Below are 15617 nucleotides of genomic sequence, written 5' to 3' on the forward strand. Positions count from 1 at the left end.
GCTTTATAGTGACCACTTCAGGCTCTTGCAGATATCTAATACAGATACTTTGAAGTACCCTCGGTAGCGCTGGCACCACTTCTTCCCTGTGTTTTCTGGGAATAGAATTATTAATATACAAATCACAGCGGCATCAAATTTAATGGGAGATGAAATACTGCGTCTAACTGATGCTGCTTCCTTTCATGCTAGCAATTATTGCACAGTAAAAAAGGGTTCAGCTTCCCATGTCTTACCCTAATAAAAATCTAAATGAGCTGAGATATCCTATGCAGATGATACTTCAATTCTAATCTGTTTTGTGGCTTCTTATAGTTTAAACCTACTTCTTAAATAACTGTCTTTATAAAGTTATTTCTAGAAGTTTCTTGCCTGATTTTGCAATAAAATAATCCAAGTTATTCATCTCATGGCATTTAAGTTTAGAAATGTACATGGCAGAAATATTGAGAGATGTGAGCAGGCAAAGGTTCTCCTGCTTATTTAGCTAACAGCTAGACAAGACCATGTCTCACTTACTAATCTCAGTTGTGGGTTTACTGGGTGGGTTTGTTTTTCTCCAGAGATCTGTATATGTTGTGAAAAAGGCATAATATACTCATAATACTCTCACAGGCTATATGAAAATGCACACAATATTCTGATCAGTCCAACATTTCTTGACAGATGGCACTGCCATCATACAGAATCAATCTGAAAAAACGTGATTTTTTTGTCACTCTTTGCAGAAGATGACCTTCAGGCATCTTATTAATGTTGGTAGGAGTATAGGAGGAAAAACTCTTCTGGTAGTTGTATCCTTCATGTTAGTCCCTGAAAAATTAATCTATTACTCAAAGATTTGCCATAATTCACTCCAGTTTCTTGGTATTAACTAGGCAGTGAAATGGCAGAAAATGGCAATTTCTTTTTCAAGTAGACAGCTTTATTTTGTCCAATTTTCTTGACAAGGCATAAATTTTAGGGAGCAGTAGCTCCTGATTTGTGCAGAAAGGTGGCTGAAGTTGGAAAGCTGCAGAACTTTGAAGGGTGGTGTAACTGAAGGGAAGAGTATGAAAACGTTTCGTATCTTCTGCAAGGCCTTTAAAATGCATTGACATCCCCCGCTTGTGCACTGAAGTAAACTGTTCTACAAGGTGTTCAAAACAAGTAGACCAGCAATGCTGGAAAAAGTGATTTTTGGAAAAATAAGCTTGCCACAGACTATGGGTGATGAAAATTTGGAGGCCTGCATACTTTATAGGGGACAAGGTACTTTGAAATCATAAACACTCGGAAAATTGACCTACCAAATAGTAGTGATAAAAGAAGGCCTGAAATAGTATGAATGAAGTAGACCTTAGTTAGCTCAAGATAGATAGGATCTTAAAGCTGCCAATATTTCAGTAGCTACTCTGGAGTTAAACTTGACTATAGTGAAGTGTCTGGTAAATATTTAATGGAGCTTTTTTAGAAAGATTGATTCTATTCCTACTTTCCTGTACCTCATTATAATGTTTAAAATGTCAGTAGCTTTTCTTTCAAAATTGCCAATGGTAACATTGGAGTATATTGCATTTAAAACACTGGAAAACGCTGTTGGGACACAGTAAAGTTTTAATTTATAGCACAATAAATGAACGTTCTGCTATTGCTCTTTGGAGGAGAGAGAAAAGTGCACATTTGATTTACTTCATCTGTCTTGGCCAGCACATGGAAGTGAGCCTAAATTCAGTCTTTAGCCATTAATCCTGCCTGATTTGCCAGAAAGTTTTCAGGATCCAGAACCCTGGCTTGACAGGTTACTGAATAGGTACTAATTTGGGTTTCTCAAGCAAAAATCTGCAATTGTCCAGCTGTCCTTTTGCTTCTTGACCTCCTTCAAGTTGAAGGTAATTATTTTTCAGCCAGATCAATACTGATTGAATTTTGTGAGGATAGGGTAGGAAGTGGCTGTTGAGATGTAGCCTGTTTTAAAGTCCTGAGTGTACCAACAATCCAAACTGTATTCCCACCCCTTTTTCAGACCACAAATCTCTGTCCTGTGGTTCCGGTTTGTACAGTTATGGTTCTTCACGTACATGTTTTAAAATATGACTTTTTTTGTGCAGTCACTATTTTTGTGGGTATGTCACTGTCTTTGTGGATCAGTTTTTGCCTGTGCAGAATGGGAGTGAAGATGTTAACCTCATTTCTGAGTGGGAAAGTTGTTATCTTGTTCTGTACCTATGCTAGTTTTTTTTGTCCTATCCTGCCCATCTTTTTATCCCCTCATATTCTAAAGAGTTGAAGTCAGCAAATGTTTTGCATGGAGTAGAGTTCTCAAAGCTCCTACAGCTAACAAAGGTAGCCAGACAGGGAAGAGAGATCCTCGCTGATGAACACTGTAGTCTAAGCTCAAGGCAAGAAGAATTGATTTTTTGGTCAAATTTGTCTTATATATAGCATCTCTGACATCTAATAAAGGTTGAGTTATACTGTAGTTCAGGCATAATTAGTTAAAAAGGTCACTAAGCCACAAGATACAAATCAGTGGGAAAGCTTGCTTACATAGTTTTAATACTGATTATAGTTTTTGATAAGATTACATCATGTGGGAGTTGTGATAGATGTGTATGTTTGTGTCAATAAATGTCTGTTTAGCTTAGTATTGTAATTTTTTAATGTGTTCTTATGGAAAAGGATTCTTCTTTGCTGTAATGGATTTGTCTGAATAGTGACACTCCTAATGTGGAATGCATGTGATAAAGTAACAGGGGGGAAAGCTGTTGGTTTTCCAGAGCAAGAATGGTAGAAGTACATGCTGCAGACAGACCAAAAGCTGATTCCTGTAATCCTGTCTTCTCCCAGAAGAGAAATATAGGTGGCAGTGTGATAGTTCATTGTTAAGGGCTGTTCAGCACAGCCAGCTCTCAAATTGTAAGCACAAATATTGCTGGTATTGGACAGGTGATAAAATGTGCTTTGTTTGTTTGCCAGGATTTTGAGAGTAATGGCTTTTGTAGACCCTAGGAAGTTTCTATCAAGCATCAAACAATTTCAGGGAAAATGGAAATACTGGGTTACCTTTGGATAGTGTTTCAAGCATAATCACTGTGACAGATAATTATATAGGAAGAGCAATAGCCTGAGGAGAATATCTCTAGGATTACACTGCCTTGAAAGGCATGACAGTACCAAGATGTTTTCTGAGAGTTCAGGTCTAATCCAGTGTAAGTGGAGCAAACAGGTTGGATGATGGCGTTTGTCCATTCTGCCTTTCCTGCTTAAGCACTTTCAGCCTCCTGGAATGGATAGTGAAGTTGCTTTCTATTTGGTTCTGGTTTAAGTGTAGTCCTAAACAGATCTAGAGTTCTGTACTAATATCATCTGACTGTGTTTGTGGGTCCTCGTGGCCAGGTGAAAAATAGGAAAGTTAACTTTGTTTTGAAGAATCAAATGACTTAAGAAAGGCACTCAGAAGGGCCATGTTTGTAGTGCAAATTTAAGGTAATCTTGGATTCCTCTTAAGATGACATTAAACTTAGTTTCTGCAGATTGAAGGGTTTTCTATTAACATCAACCTTCCAGTTAGGAGTGCTAAAACCAGTTTGCATAAGAATTTTAGAGTTTATTTTACTATTGAAATACCAAGAATATGGATATGAAAATCAGCTTTTGTGGAAGTCTTTATTTAAATGATGCAGACAGAAGATGCTCTTTCCAGATATGACATTGTCAAATGTGTATTTTGTAGGTATACAGTAAAGCATGGAGAAACAAAAGGATTACTTATACAAGAAAAAAACCATCAGAAGAAATATTTCTAAACACAGGCCTCAGAAATATCCCTTGAAAGGTGCATGTTCTGCTGTGAAAGTGTCTTTACAAATTCTTGTGTGCAGCAACATAGTGGCAACTTTATTTTCTTCAAAATTTGCTTCTTCAGAACAGTGTTTGGTTCTTCTATTGATCTAATTCTTTTCACCAAAAATGACCTCAAGAAGTGATCTGCTCTGATAAAGTATGCTGGCTTGTTTTACATGCTAACAATGCATAGTTAGAAAAATAAAATAAAACTAAGAAACACTTAGAACCCCAGGGTGATCACCAGTTCAAATAAAACTAAGACTCTCAAGCAATGCAGTGTTCATAGTCCTTAAAGAGGGTAAACCTAATCAGTCTTCCTAATTGTTTTTTTCTGCTATGATAATTTGCAACAAATTGTGTTTGTCTCTCTTGCCAGCTGCACCTTTTCAATTATTACTACTGTTACTTGTTCTTGTCAATATATGGCAGCAGTTTTCCTGCCTTTCCCTCTAATAGTATATTTCTGTTTCAGGGAGTTGATTCACTTGCTCACTCACCTTTCTGAAGCTCTGCATGAAGCACAACTTAAATTCATACTGGTCATCCCTCCTGCAGTTGCAGCAGGGTGAGTATTCCTCTTTAGAGGGCAGTTTCCAGGTGAGAAATATTTTCTTGTCTGATAAACAGTAAGCTCAAAGCTTTGTTTAAAGCTGTGCAGTTAAAATAAGAAGAAATTGTTTGGATTTGATTGGTAGTTCTTTCTCCATGCATGTTGCACTGAATAGTCTTGGTAACTATGTGCATTCATACATATCTCTTAATTTTTGATGTGATAGAAGAGCCAACAAGGAGAGGTGCTATGCTGGACCTTGTTCTTCCCGCACTCCAGCTGGGGTGTCATGAGAACAGGATAGAGGGGCAGAATTTCCTCCCTTGACTTGCTGCCCACCTGCCTTGGTGCAGCCGAGGTTGTGGTTGGCTTTCCCAGCTGCAAGTACACAGTTGACTGACAATTGCATAGTTGGCAATGCAAGATTTTTTTTTTTTCCCTCCAAGTTTCATTTCTTCCTTTAAGCTGTTCAGCAACCTTATTGCCTGCATATAAAAACTCAGTAATGTAAGTCAAACAGGGAAGAATTGTTAGGTACTTTTTCAAATGAGAGTCGGTAGACAGCTAACGAAAAATATGACAATTTCTTATTTTTCTTGCTTTGGGCTGTGCAGCGGTATGGATATGCTCACTGCCAGTACACATTATGACAGTTTAACAGCACAGTTTCAGGACAGTGTTGTACAGCCTCCTAAACTTCTTGTAGGCTGCCACATCTTTCAGTGTACGTTCATTTTCAAACTGCCAAAAAGGCTGAGAAAATTTAATGTCTGAGCGCAGTCGTAAATGTTGCTTCTGTGACTGGACTTCTCTCTGCAATGACCTGAAGTTTTTGTTGAGTTTTACGAAGAGATCCTATAGCATGTTGGGGAAATAAAGCATTTCTACTTACAGCTATCTGTGCAGACTTAAATGCATCTGGCTGAAAAGATTCAGGGATTCTTTAGCAGATGACTAAAAGGCTGTCCTTGTGCTGAGGTCAGTTAGCATCTGCCCTGTAACTGTGCTGTCACCTCTTCTGTACATTAGTAATGTAACCCCATCCAAACCAATTCCTGAATATAGGTACTTCCTGCCATCTTAAGCCTGTAAGCCCAGAACAATATCTACCTAATTTTGTTCTTCAATAGCTGCCTGAAATCTGATTGCAGTTTATTTTCTGTAAAGTATGTACTTGAGGGTACTTCTTTTTTCTTTATATTTTCCTCTGTTGCATGCTATAACTGATTTATATCCTTACAAGAAGTAGCTAGTTTAATGCAAAAATCCCTTTGCTTCCTGTGCGGGGATGTCCACGCAATTTTGATAGGCAGAGAGAGAGAAACAATATGTTGAAGACTGTAGCAAAAGAAAACAATAAATTCCATGTAAATTTGTAAAGTAGGCAGTTTTGTAAAATATTACCTATGCGGAGTCATTTACTTAAAGGACTGAAGGCCTAGCTGCATTTTGAGGAGATTCCTTCATATCCCTCAAGCACCTATGCTTTTACCTTGGCTCTGGATCACTGATCCTCTAATTTGTTGCAGATTTCTCAGGAAAATTGTGTGCTGATATGCCTTTGCATCACATGACTTTTCAATGGTTCTAACAAGTATTTTGAATTTCTTCTGATATGGTTAAATCAAAAATAATGCAAAATTATTATGTCTTATCTCCTGGCTGTCATTTATTCCAATCTTTCATGCTGCCCTCTTACATCCTACCTCTCATTCCAATTGATAGTTACTTTAAAAAGTAATTTTCTGTTGCTATTAATTTTAGTTTTGCAGGTAAAGCAAAAGAGAACATTTCAAAACATTTTTCTAAAATGCCTTATCAGTCACTGCATCACAGAGATGCTTTTTAAAATACTAATGCATGCTCTGGTAAAATTTAAGTAATTGCTATAAACAGTGTTCACGTTTGAAGTGCATTTATGCTTTTGGTGGTAGGGAGAAAGTGGAGAATAGCATAAACCTCAACATTCCTGTTCATTGTGATATCTATTGATGTTACCAAGGTCAGCCAGATGGACCTAAGTCTGTTTTGTTTCTCTAAGTCATGTGGGACTCTACAGTCTATTTTTTCTAAGTCCCTAAACAAGAGTTGGAACCTCTATAAAACTTCTGTATTCTTAAACATGTTTTGCCTGGACTGGAATTTGCATTTTAAGGATAACTAGCTTTCAGGTCTATTTCTCTGTTGAACACCACACTAAGGTTTGGATCTTGTGTTGTCATTGCTGCCTCCTGCTGTCCTGTATATTGACACAATAGTGAGGTTACAGTTCTGAAACCTTTCTGAACTGGGATTTAGGGATGCACTATTAGAGCTGGAAAGAGATGCCTATCTAAAGTGCAATTTTTAACCTGCAATAAGTTTCACATGCCAGTTCCTAAATGGCCTGTTTGTAGAGGAACTGTGAGAAATAGCAGCTGTAGTTTATAGAAAAGAATATGAAAGTCTCATTCATCTAAACCAAATATATATACCTTTATGCATTCCTAAAGTTTTTGGGATTTATCCATAAACCTTTATGACTCAGGAGAATTCATTAATCACATTCTTTTCCATCCATAATCTTACATAAGCCACCTGTCTGTGTCTTCTGTGTGTATATTCTTATTCCATTAACTAGGAAAAACACAAAGTTTTTGAGTAAATAGGTTGTTTCAAATAGATTCATAACTTACAGAAACATCCTAAAACATTCACAATGTCCATGTATACTTTAAAGTGTAGAGATATATTTGATTTAATTACATCAACAATCATAATTCTGAAATTTTCTTTCTGTCTTGCTTGACTTTTTGGATAGCAGCTGTACTTGAAAATATTTGATTTATTGGATACAAAGCTTGAACTGAAAAGCACCTCCTACTGTGTATTAAATATCTCGTGTCTTGAAATTCACTTTGGGTTTTAACACTTCCACATGGTTGAAAGTGTGCTTTAATGCATCTTACATTCTTTAGTTTGTGGAATCACTGTAGACTGTTACTGAAAAATACAGCAAAAGCCATGGAAATAAGTACCATCAAGAATCAAAAACTATATCAGAGTTCAGCAGCTGGCAATAGACTGATAAAGGAGACATGAGCAATATGTGGAATATCCTACCCAACTGGGATGTTAGGAGCTGAGACATTGTCCCTTTTGTGTTCTACCCTGATTAAAATTTAAAGAGAGCATAGTCAAATGTAAGCAATTTATTTAGGAATTTGTAATTTAGACTTTTGATATGCATTAAGATCAAAGCAGTCTGTCAGCAAATGCTATTTGAAAGGAGACACTTAAGAGCTAAAAATACCAGTTCGCTCAGGGAAAGCTCGTCTGGAAAATCCAGCACTGCACATGCACATGAGATTGAGTGTGGGATGCAGGAAGAAAACATGTTGGATCATCTGTTTAACTTCTCAAATTCAACTTTTGCAACAAAAATTAAGTAAGACTGATCCTCTACTGAACCTTGATTTAGTAACTGAGGCAGTGCCTTTGGATTTTGGTTTGCTTGTAAAATGTTCTGGACTAAAAGAAAACTTCACTCTTTTTAAATCCACACATTTTCTGGCTTTTCACAACATTAACCAGAGGCAGTTGAGCTGACATAATCAAGAGTAATCAAGAGCTGGGAATGTGTTCGGATGTTGATTAGGAGGCAGGAATCTCTCTAGCAGGCTTTACTGTCACAGAGAATGCTTGTAGAGTTCCCATGGTGGAAAACAGAGATTGAGATAGTGTTTTCATCCACCTGATATCTAGGAATTGCATGATTTTCCTGAAAATATAAATGATTTACAAAAGAGAGGAACAGCAGGAGCCAAAGCTATTCTTTGTGAAGTGTGTATGTGTAATTCTCCCCTGTGGATTGTAGTCTTGCAGTTGCAGATGTCTGAAGAGGCGTGCAAGGGTTGCAGTGGTGTTTAAGAGGTTGCTAGAGCAGATGATTTGCTGAAGATTTCCACTCTGTCTTTCAACAGAATATCTCAAAATTAGAATTTTACTGCTTTTAATGTGCATGGATATTGAGGCATGTATAAACTATGGGTATCATTTCTATAAGGTCAGTGGGCAGCCAGGCATATTCTGTCCATTGCTGATGGTGAGTAACTCCATTGGTCCTACTAATCCTGGGCTTGATTAAGTTCCCGCCTTAAATATATGCAATTCAGTGTTTTATTGTTCTGCAGAAATTGTACTGGGAAAAGATATGTGAATGTTTTTATACTGATTTCACAAGCCTCTTTCCAAATAGGATAGCTGTGCTGGAGTGAACTACCTTTATACCTAAGTATGCACTTGCATAACTATATTGGGGGGAAAAATAAATATGGCAAATGGACCTTGAAATTTGGTTGCACATGTTCTTATAAGTCATAGGCATTGAGTTGGTTATTTTGTTTCTCTGTACTTAAATTCTTTATAATGTTAGGAATGTGTTGTCAAAGAAAAAGTGAGACTTTGTGTAGTAACTCTTTTCTGTCTGCAAGTAAATTGAATTTTATCTGACTAGATTGTTGCATGTTTTGTCCAGGTTCAGCAACCATTTTTTCCACTGTGTTTCCCAATTACTGTCAAGAAAACAATGAGTAAAGAAAATAAGGTTTATTTACATAAGCTATCATTGGAGGGAGCATCAGTAATTTTCCTGTTTCTTGCTGTCCTGAGAAAGAACAAAAACAAAAAGTTCCTGGAAGCTGTAGGTATGGTGTTTTCTTCACAGGGGTTCTCAGTCTATCCATGGCTGCATAACCATTGCCTTCCTGGCATTTGTAGTTTATTACAGACTTTAGACATATGATATAAATATGTTAAGTCTCATTATACACTCATTAAAAGCTGTCCATTTTGTTAAACACAGTGTTAAATAACCCTGTGTTTAGGTTGTTAGTGATTGCTTTCCTTGGGCATTTATCATCTCCTGAAGTATAGTCCTTTGGGCAAGTAGAAGTAAAAATGGCATTGGTTGTGTCACTTCATAATACAATACTATACTCTTTATTGACATTTTGATGGTTAGGATATGCACTAGGCAGTTTGCCCTGTGTGATGAATGTCCTTTTAACACACCTCTCTTCAGGCTGCAAGACAGTAGCTGCTCCTTGAATAACAGATGATTCTTTATCTCTTGATGTTGTACAGAATCTGTAAATGGGAGAAAGTAAACAAGTAAACTCAGGTGCTGAGGTGAGAGGCTGCTCTGTCAGCATGATCTTTGGTGGTGCACTCTAGTGCTGCCCAGGGGGGCTTTCTGAACTGGAAAGCCCTCTGGGAACTCCACAATGAGGTGAATTGGTTGAGGAGTATCCAGTAGTCCAAGAGAGAAATGGATTACAGGAATCACACCCTTCTTCCCTAGTAGAAACCTTTTAGGCAAACAGGGCACATGACACAAAAGATTCCCTGTCATCTTTCCACCTGACTGAACATGTGACTTAAGGGAGAGGGGGCAATGGTGACAAGTCCCTGCCTGTTGCAGCAGTTGCATCTCCTCTGTTATTTCCCCACCTGCCCCACTTTGTCACTGTTAAGAGTTTTAGAGTTACAGATGTAGCTATTGCTGCATTTCTGAGAAAAAATATCAAAATCTGCTGAAAAATCTCTAAAACTTTGGAGCTTTTTATGTATCAATCATAATTAAAATGCATGGAAGACAGTGTTAGAAAGAGATTGTTTCAATTGTTTAAGAAGCTTCAGGTAACACAAAATAGCTTTATAATTTTAGTAATTTTATCAAGTCTAGCATAATAATGACTGGATATATCAAACCTTGCTCCTTGATTTAAGTAATTGTATGCAAAATAGCTGCTGTTCTTAGCTGTGTTTTAATAACATGCCTGCCAGTACAAAGCAGAGGTCAGTGAGCAAGATGGTTTCATTCAGCCTTATGGGACACGGTGTTGGGGATTATAAGTAAGAATGAAGCACTTTGTAAATAAACCACTGGAGCTGTCACTGTCCTTGTGACATTCTCAAAAAATGCTACTATTGGCAAATTGCATACAGTTTAGCTAGAATAATTTGTTATCTCCTGGCTGGTTTCTGACAGCATATATCAAAGCAGGATTTAAATTAAAACCAAACATGTTTCTCCCTGATAAAAGGTACACTTAACCTCATAGCTTCTAGAAAAAATTTCTGTCTTTATGGACTTCTTGAGATGCACAGCTGTAGTGCACCTGCTTTCATTTTAAAGCTACAGGAACCCAAATCACTCTCCAACTTCAAGTATTTGAACATAATGTATGTTCTTGTCTCATCAAAATACAGCAAGCATCCCCAACTTTGGATTTCATATTTGCATATGTAAGGAAAAAAAAAATAAAATCTACAGCTTCTCTTCCTGTTACTTAAAACTTCTAGAGGTATGTATTATCAGTATTTTCCAGCACTAAACTGCCACTTCTTCAAAATTAACATTTTAGCTACTCAGTTTATTCTTTATTCTTGCTGCAAAAACATTGTGTATGTGAAGTACTGTCTTAAGTATCTTTAGCCTTTTCTTTGTAGAGCTTCTGTGTAATGAAAATTACCAGAATCTATGCAATCTTCATTACTTCTATCCAGTAGCAGTTGATATCAGCTTAATTTTGCTACTCTGCCTCTTGGAAAGATTGGCAGGAGGGTAGACATGTTGTCCCTTCTCTTAGTGTTGTCATGCTCTTTTCTGCCTTTCCTATAAATATATTTACATATTTGACGGAAAAGTAGGAAGAGCATACAATGAATAACTGCTCATTGACCTCACACTTCCTCAGCCTAATGGATGCCACAATTGACCAGTGTTTTGCATAAAGAAAATAGGTGCTTTGGTCTTTTATAAACTGATTATGAACAGACACTTGTAATTACATTTTTGTTTTATATCAGTAATCTGTCATCTTTAGAAGTTGCTGCAGATTCAATTGCCTTGCCATAACTTGGTGTATACAGAATGATGTGTTGGTGTGCTATTCCAGTGTATATATACACACTGTTTCCCTTAGAAGTATTTCTGGCAAGTAGCAATTCTGATGTAGAATATGCAAGTAAACAGCAGGGTAATTTTTATGATAATATATGGTAAACAAGTTCAATTAAATTATAAGCAGCTTCTAACATGTGTCTGTTTTGGAATGAAGTGGAAACTGTCACTTACTTTTAGCATGATTCTCAGAAAGGACTATGTGGGACAGAATGTAGAGCATTGAAATTTTGGTAAGTAAATAATGCCAGATCAAACCAGCAGGAAACATATTGCTTGCTTCAGATGAAGTTTCCAATTACCAGATTATGTCAAATAACAGCATATTAGAACACCAACTTTATAGAATACTGTTTATTAAGTAAGATTTTGCTTTACCAATACATATACTTTAAATTATGAAAAGTTAAAATATTTGTGAGAAACTGGGTCATAATAATCTTATTTTGTTGGAATCAGTAATACTATTGCTGAATTTTTCTGAGCTTTCCACATGTCTAGTCTTTCTGACCTTTCTTTCCAGTTTGACAAATGAGGTCACAGAAAAGCAAGCAATTCTAAAAATGGTGTTTATTTATTGTAGTTACTAAGTATGTACCGTATATGCTCTGCATTGGACAATCAATGTACAGAAAACGGGACTTGGGAGGAAAAATCTGAAAGCTAAATATGCAGTTTCATGTTTGTTGTGACTAGTTGGTAATAACACTTTGCCCTCAATTGTTCCCATAGTTGTCCATCTTCCTGTGAGTATCCTAAAAAAAAAAAAATAAAAAATGGGACTGTCAGGAATATGAGAAGTACAGTTACATATCAAGAAATTTTGTAATCGGGCCTGTGCATAAAATTCACCACTCAAGAAGGCACAGAAATTACTAAGAGGGCTGTCTAGGCTAACTGACTGATGTAGTAATTTTTATTGCATGTTAGAGAACCTGTATAATATGTTTGATTTGGATCACAAGATATAGCTTGAGATACGAGTTTATACTGAGGGGAACCGAAGACTCAGTAGGAAATTATTACTGATTGCGTAGTAACAGTTATTGGAGCAAGTTTAATAATGTCTTCAAATTATGGTAATACTATTAAATCTTACTCAGTCATGCTACTGGGCTCGTGTTTTTCCCTGTATAAAGGCTCAAAGTGTGTCTGTCAGTGGCATCTCTTTTTAAAGTGAATTCTGTTAGTGACAGTAAATCTGGATGCTTGTTAATGGCTCTAAACTACATCTGTTTCCCTTGCTGATGACTTCCCAGGTTTTGCTGTTGTTTGTTGGGCTGCCCAGCTCTGTACTGCGTGGCTCTGGCTGCAGCCATGAGATGTTCCATGCGTTTTGCATAGATTCAGAAAGGACTCAAGAGGAACAAATCTATTCTTTTCTAGAACTGGCTCTTTTAAAGATTATACTTTACAATCTAAAATCAATGCAACGAAGGTCTGACTCTACTGACATCTTCTGAAGCAAGTGCACACATCTGGTTTTGAATTCCCAGTAGGGAGAATCATTGAAATAATCTGTAGGTCAGCTAACAACAGCCAAAGAGAAGAAAGGGTGGAATGTATTCCTCTGCATATCTGTCATTTGTAGCTCTACCAATTTTGAGCCAGCTGGTCTAGAGCAATTACTACACACGTTTCAGTATTAAGTTGGAAAACTTTCCAAAAACAAAAAGAAGAAAAATGGTGAGCATTTTATGCAAGGAGGAATTAAGGCTACATTTGGTGTGTTAGAGTTTTTAAATTAGGCTCATATGTTCCAGAGTACAAGCTTGTTTTGCGTGATGTTCTGCTGTTGGAGCATGGCTTGCCTGGGCATTAAGCCCTGGCATGAAGGCACTAGAATAGTTTGGAAATTATGAGAAGCAAATGGTGACACAGTGGATGTTCATTTGTGCATAGTCCTTCCTAAATGGCTCCTATGAAGAGACTGAAGCAATGTAATGGAAACAGCATGAAAGGAGATGAGTTGACCTTCCCAAAAATGGAACTGGTAAATACAAGTGTCAAAATTAATTTTTTCCTATTTGGTAGTCAGATTGTCTGATTTTGTCAGATACGTATTTCTTTTGTTGACGTCAGAGTTTTAGATACACTGTAACGTAAGAATTTACACTGTAACTTAAGTTACAGTGTATCTAAATCTTCAGAGTTTTAGATACACTGTAACTTAAGAATTTGTAAGTGACATGGTCTGCCAGCTTGCCTCAGCTTTGAGGACTGCAGTTTTCAGGCTGATTTGTCCCTAGCAGTCTGCTGAGATTTCATGCTTTCTTTTCAGGGCATATATTGCTTGGCATGTTTCTCATTCTTGACTTCTGTTGCTGGTTTAAACCAGATGGGCCACAGGTAATTAGTTTGGCTTCATGAATACTGTGTAGGCTACTCCATGGCAAGAACAGATCCCATGCTTCTCCCTGTTTGGAGAGCAAGGACTGCAAAGACAATGGCTGGGATGGGATGTGTGTATTAAAGAAGAGTGCCAGCCCTTAATGTTCTGCACAACATTCATTAGGTACAGAGATACCATTCTGCTTCCTGGTAAAAATATAGCAAGCTTTCACTTGTCAGTCTGTTAAAATTCACAGTCCCTCAGAGATATGAAGCACTCAGAGTGTATGAAGGAACCACTCCCAGACCTTTTGTGTTGTGAATCTGTAGCAGTCAGTTACACTTTTCTTGCTCGTCGAGCTGTCTAGGTTTTGTTGGTTTTAAAATATCTATATTAATCTTCCCTATCAGAGAATTTGGTAAAGAGATTTTTGCTACTGAGAATATTTGAACACAGTCAGTAATGTGACTTGCATTCTTCAGTAGAGATGTTTGTTTATTTTAAATTGTGTTCTTTTCTGTGGACAAGGGACAGATAGCCCTTATGCTCTGAAGGATCTGAGTGCAACATTGCTATCATGAAATAAGTGCACCAGACAAAGACAGTGCACAAGTAGGGTTGCAGGTTTCACTTCTGAATTTAAGCTACTATTCAGAATAGCAGTAGAGTGTAGCATTGGAAGGTGCAAATAATCTTTTAAAAGTCAAAAGAAACTATAACTACATTACTTTTACTAGACGTTTATCTAGCAAACTCTTAAAATCTACAAAGGAATGGATGTCAGACTACCTATACCTGTAGAAGGTTCTCCCTAATATCTAGCCCAGGTTTGCTAAAACAATTATCTTGGGATATTCAGACTGCTCCAACTCATTACAAATGAACTGCTAGACTGTTGTGTTTCCATTAAAATTCTCCTTTCTCATTTGCTCATTCTTTTATAATTTTTGTCTCTTGGGATGATGTTTCTCTGACTTACTAATAATAAGATGTCCTTTCATACTATGTAAGCAAAATGAGATTTGGAGATGTTAAGATGGGCTTTAAATGGGAAGGGAGGGAACCTGCTGCTTTTGTTTCTGCCTTCATATGTCCCAGCACTTTAGTGTGTGAAACTGGCAGAGTGTTCTTTGACTAGAACCAGATGGATAACCATGACTGGAAGAGTGTATGTGACCAGAGGTGATTGTACTGGTTTTATGGAATAACCTTTCAGTTTGATTTTTAATTCTATTTTAAGAGGAATAAGACTTTTGTACAGAGATTGATAAATACATTAAAAAATTGGGAGGAGAAATTTATACTAACTTGGCATTTGTGTTGCTTGTTTCTCTTGAAATGGACTGACTTAACATTGTGGTTCAATGGACATTTTTGGGTTTGAAATGTGCAGTCCCTGATTTGTCATATTGATCTGGGTTTGTAGGCCATAAGATTAGATACTGTGTTTGGATCATGCTTCACCTCTTGCAACATTTTGTCCTTAGAAAAGAATTAGAGAAAAAAATCTGTATTTCAAAGACTAATGAAGGTATTTAAATTTACAGTAAGCATGTGCATTTTCTGAAATGCCTGAGTTACATGCATCTCTGCAAAAGCCTTGATCTGTTGTCTGGGAGGATGTGCTTACTGAGGGAGAGAGGTCAGAAATGGAGAACATGCTGTGCTTTTTACAGTCTCCATTCAGCTGCATGGAATCCATCCCCCACTATGTAGAAATCTGCTTTTGTCTATCTGAGGATTTCTTTTTTGTTGGTTAAACATTCAATATGGTCAGGTTCTTTTGACAGCAGGGATTACATCTGTAATTATTGTTCATGGCTTTGAAGGTTTCAAGGTCCTGTTGCTGACTGGGCTGCTTCATACATTGCTGTTGTAGACAGACCTTAATTCTGTTTTTAGCCTGATTTCTGAGGTAACAAGGTGTCTGTAAGCTTTCTCTCTTACATTTTTCATCTCTC

At 37.1% G+C, this 15617-nt stretch overlaps 1 protein-coding gene across 4 annotated transcripts in view; it reads left to right on the plus strand.

The window, feature by feature from the left end:
* The window catches only part of CHID1 (chitinase domain containing 1), a 96198-nt gene that overhangs the window by 15031 nt on the left and 65550 nt on the right, over positions 1–15617 (plus strand). For all 4 annotated transcript variants that reach the window (XM_041481174.1, XM_041481175.1, XM_041481176.1 and 1 more), the window contains exon 9: positions 4301–4393. In XM_041481174.1, coding sequence (XP_041337108.1) covers positions 4301–4393 — 93 coding nt within the window. The remainder of the gene's footprint in view (positions 1–4300; positions 4394–15617) is intronic.

This window comes from Pyrgilauda ruficollis, unplaced genomic scaffold (assembly GCF_017590135.1).
Source record: "Pyrgilauda ruficollis isolate IOZ18807 unplaced genomic scaffold, ASM1759013v1 scaffold55, whole genome shotgun sequence".
NCBI lineage: Eukaryota > Metazoa > Chordata > Aves > Passeriformes > Passeridae > Pyrgilauda > Pyrgilauda ruficollis.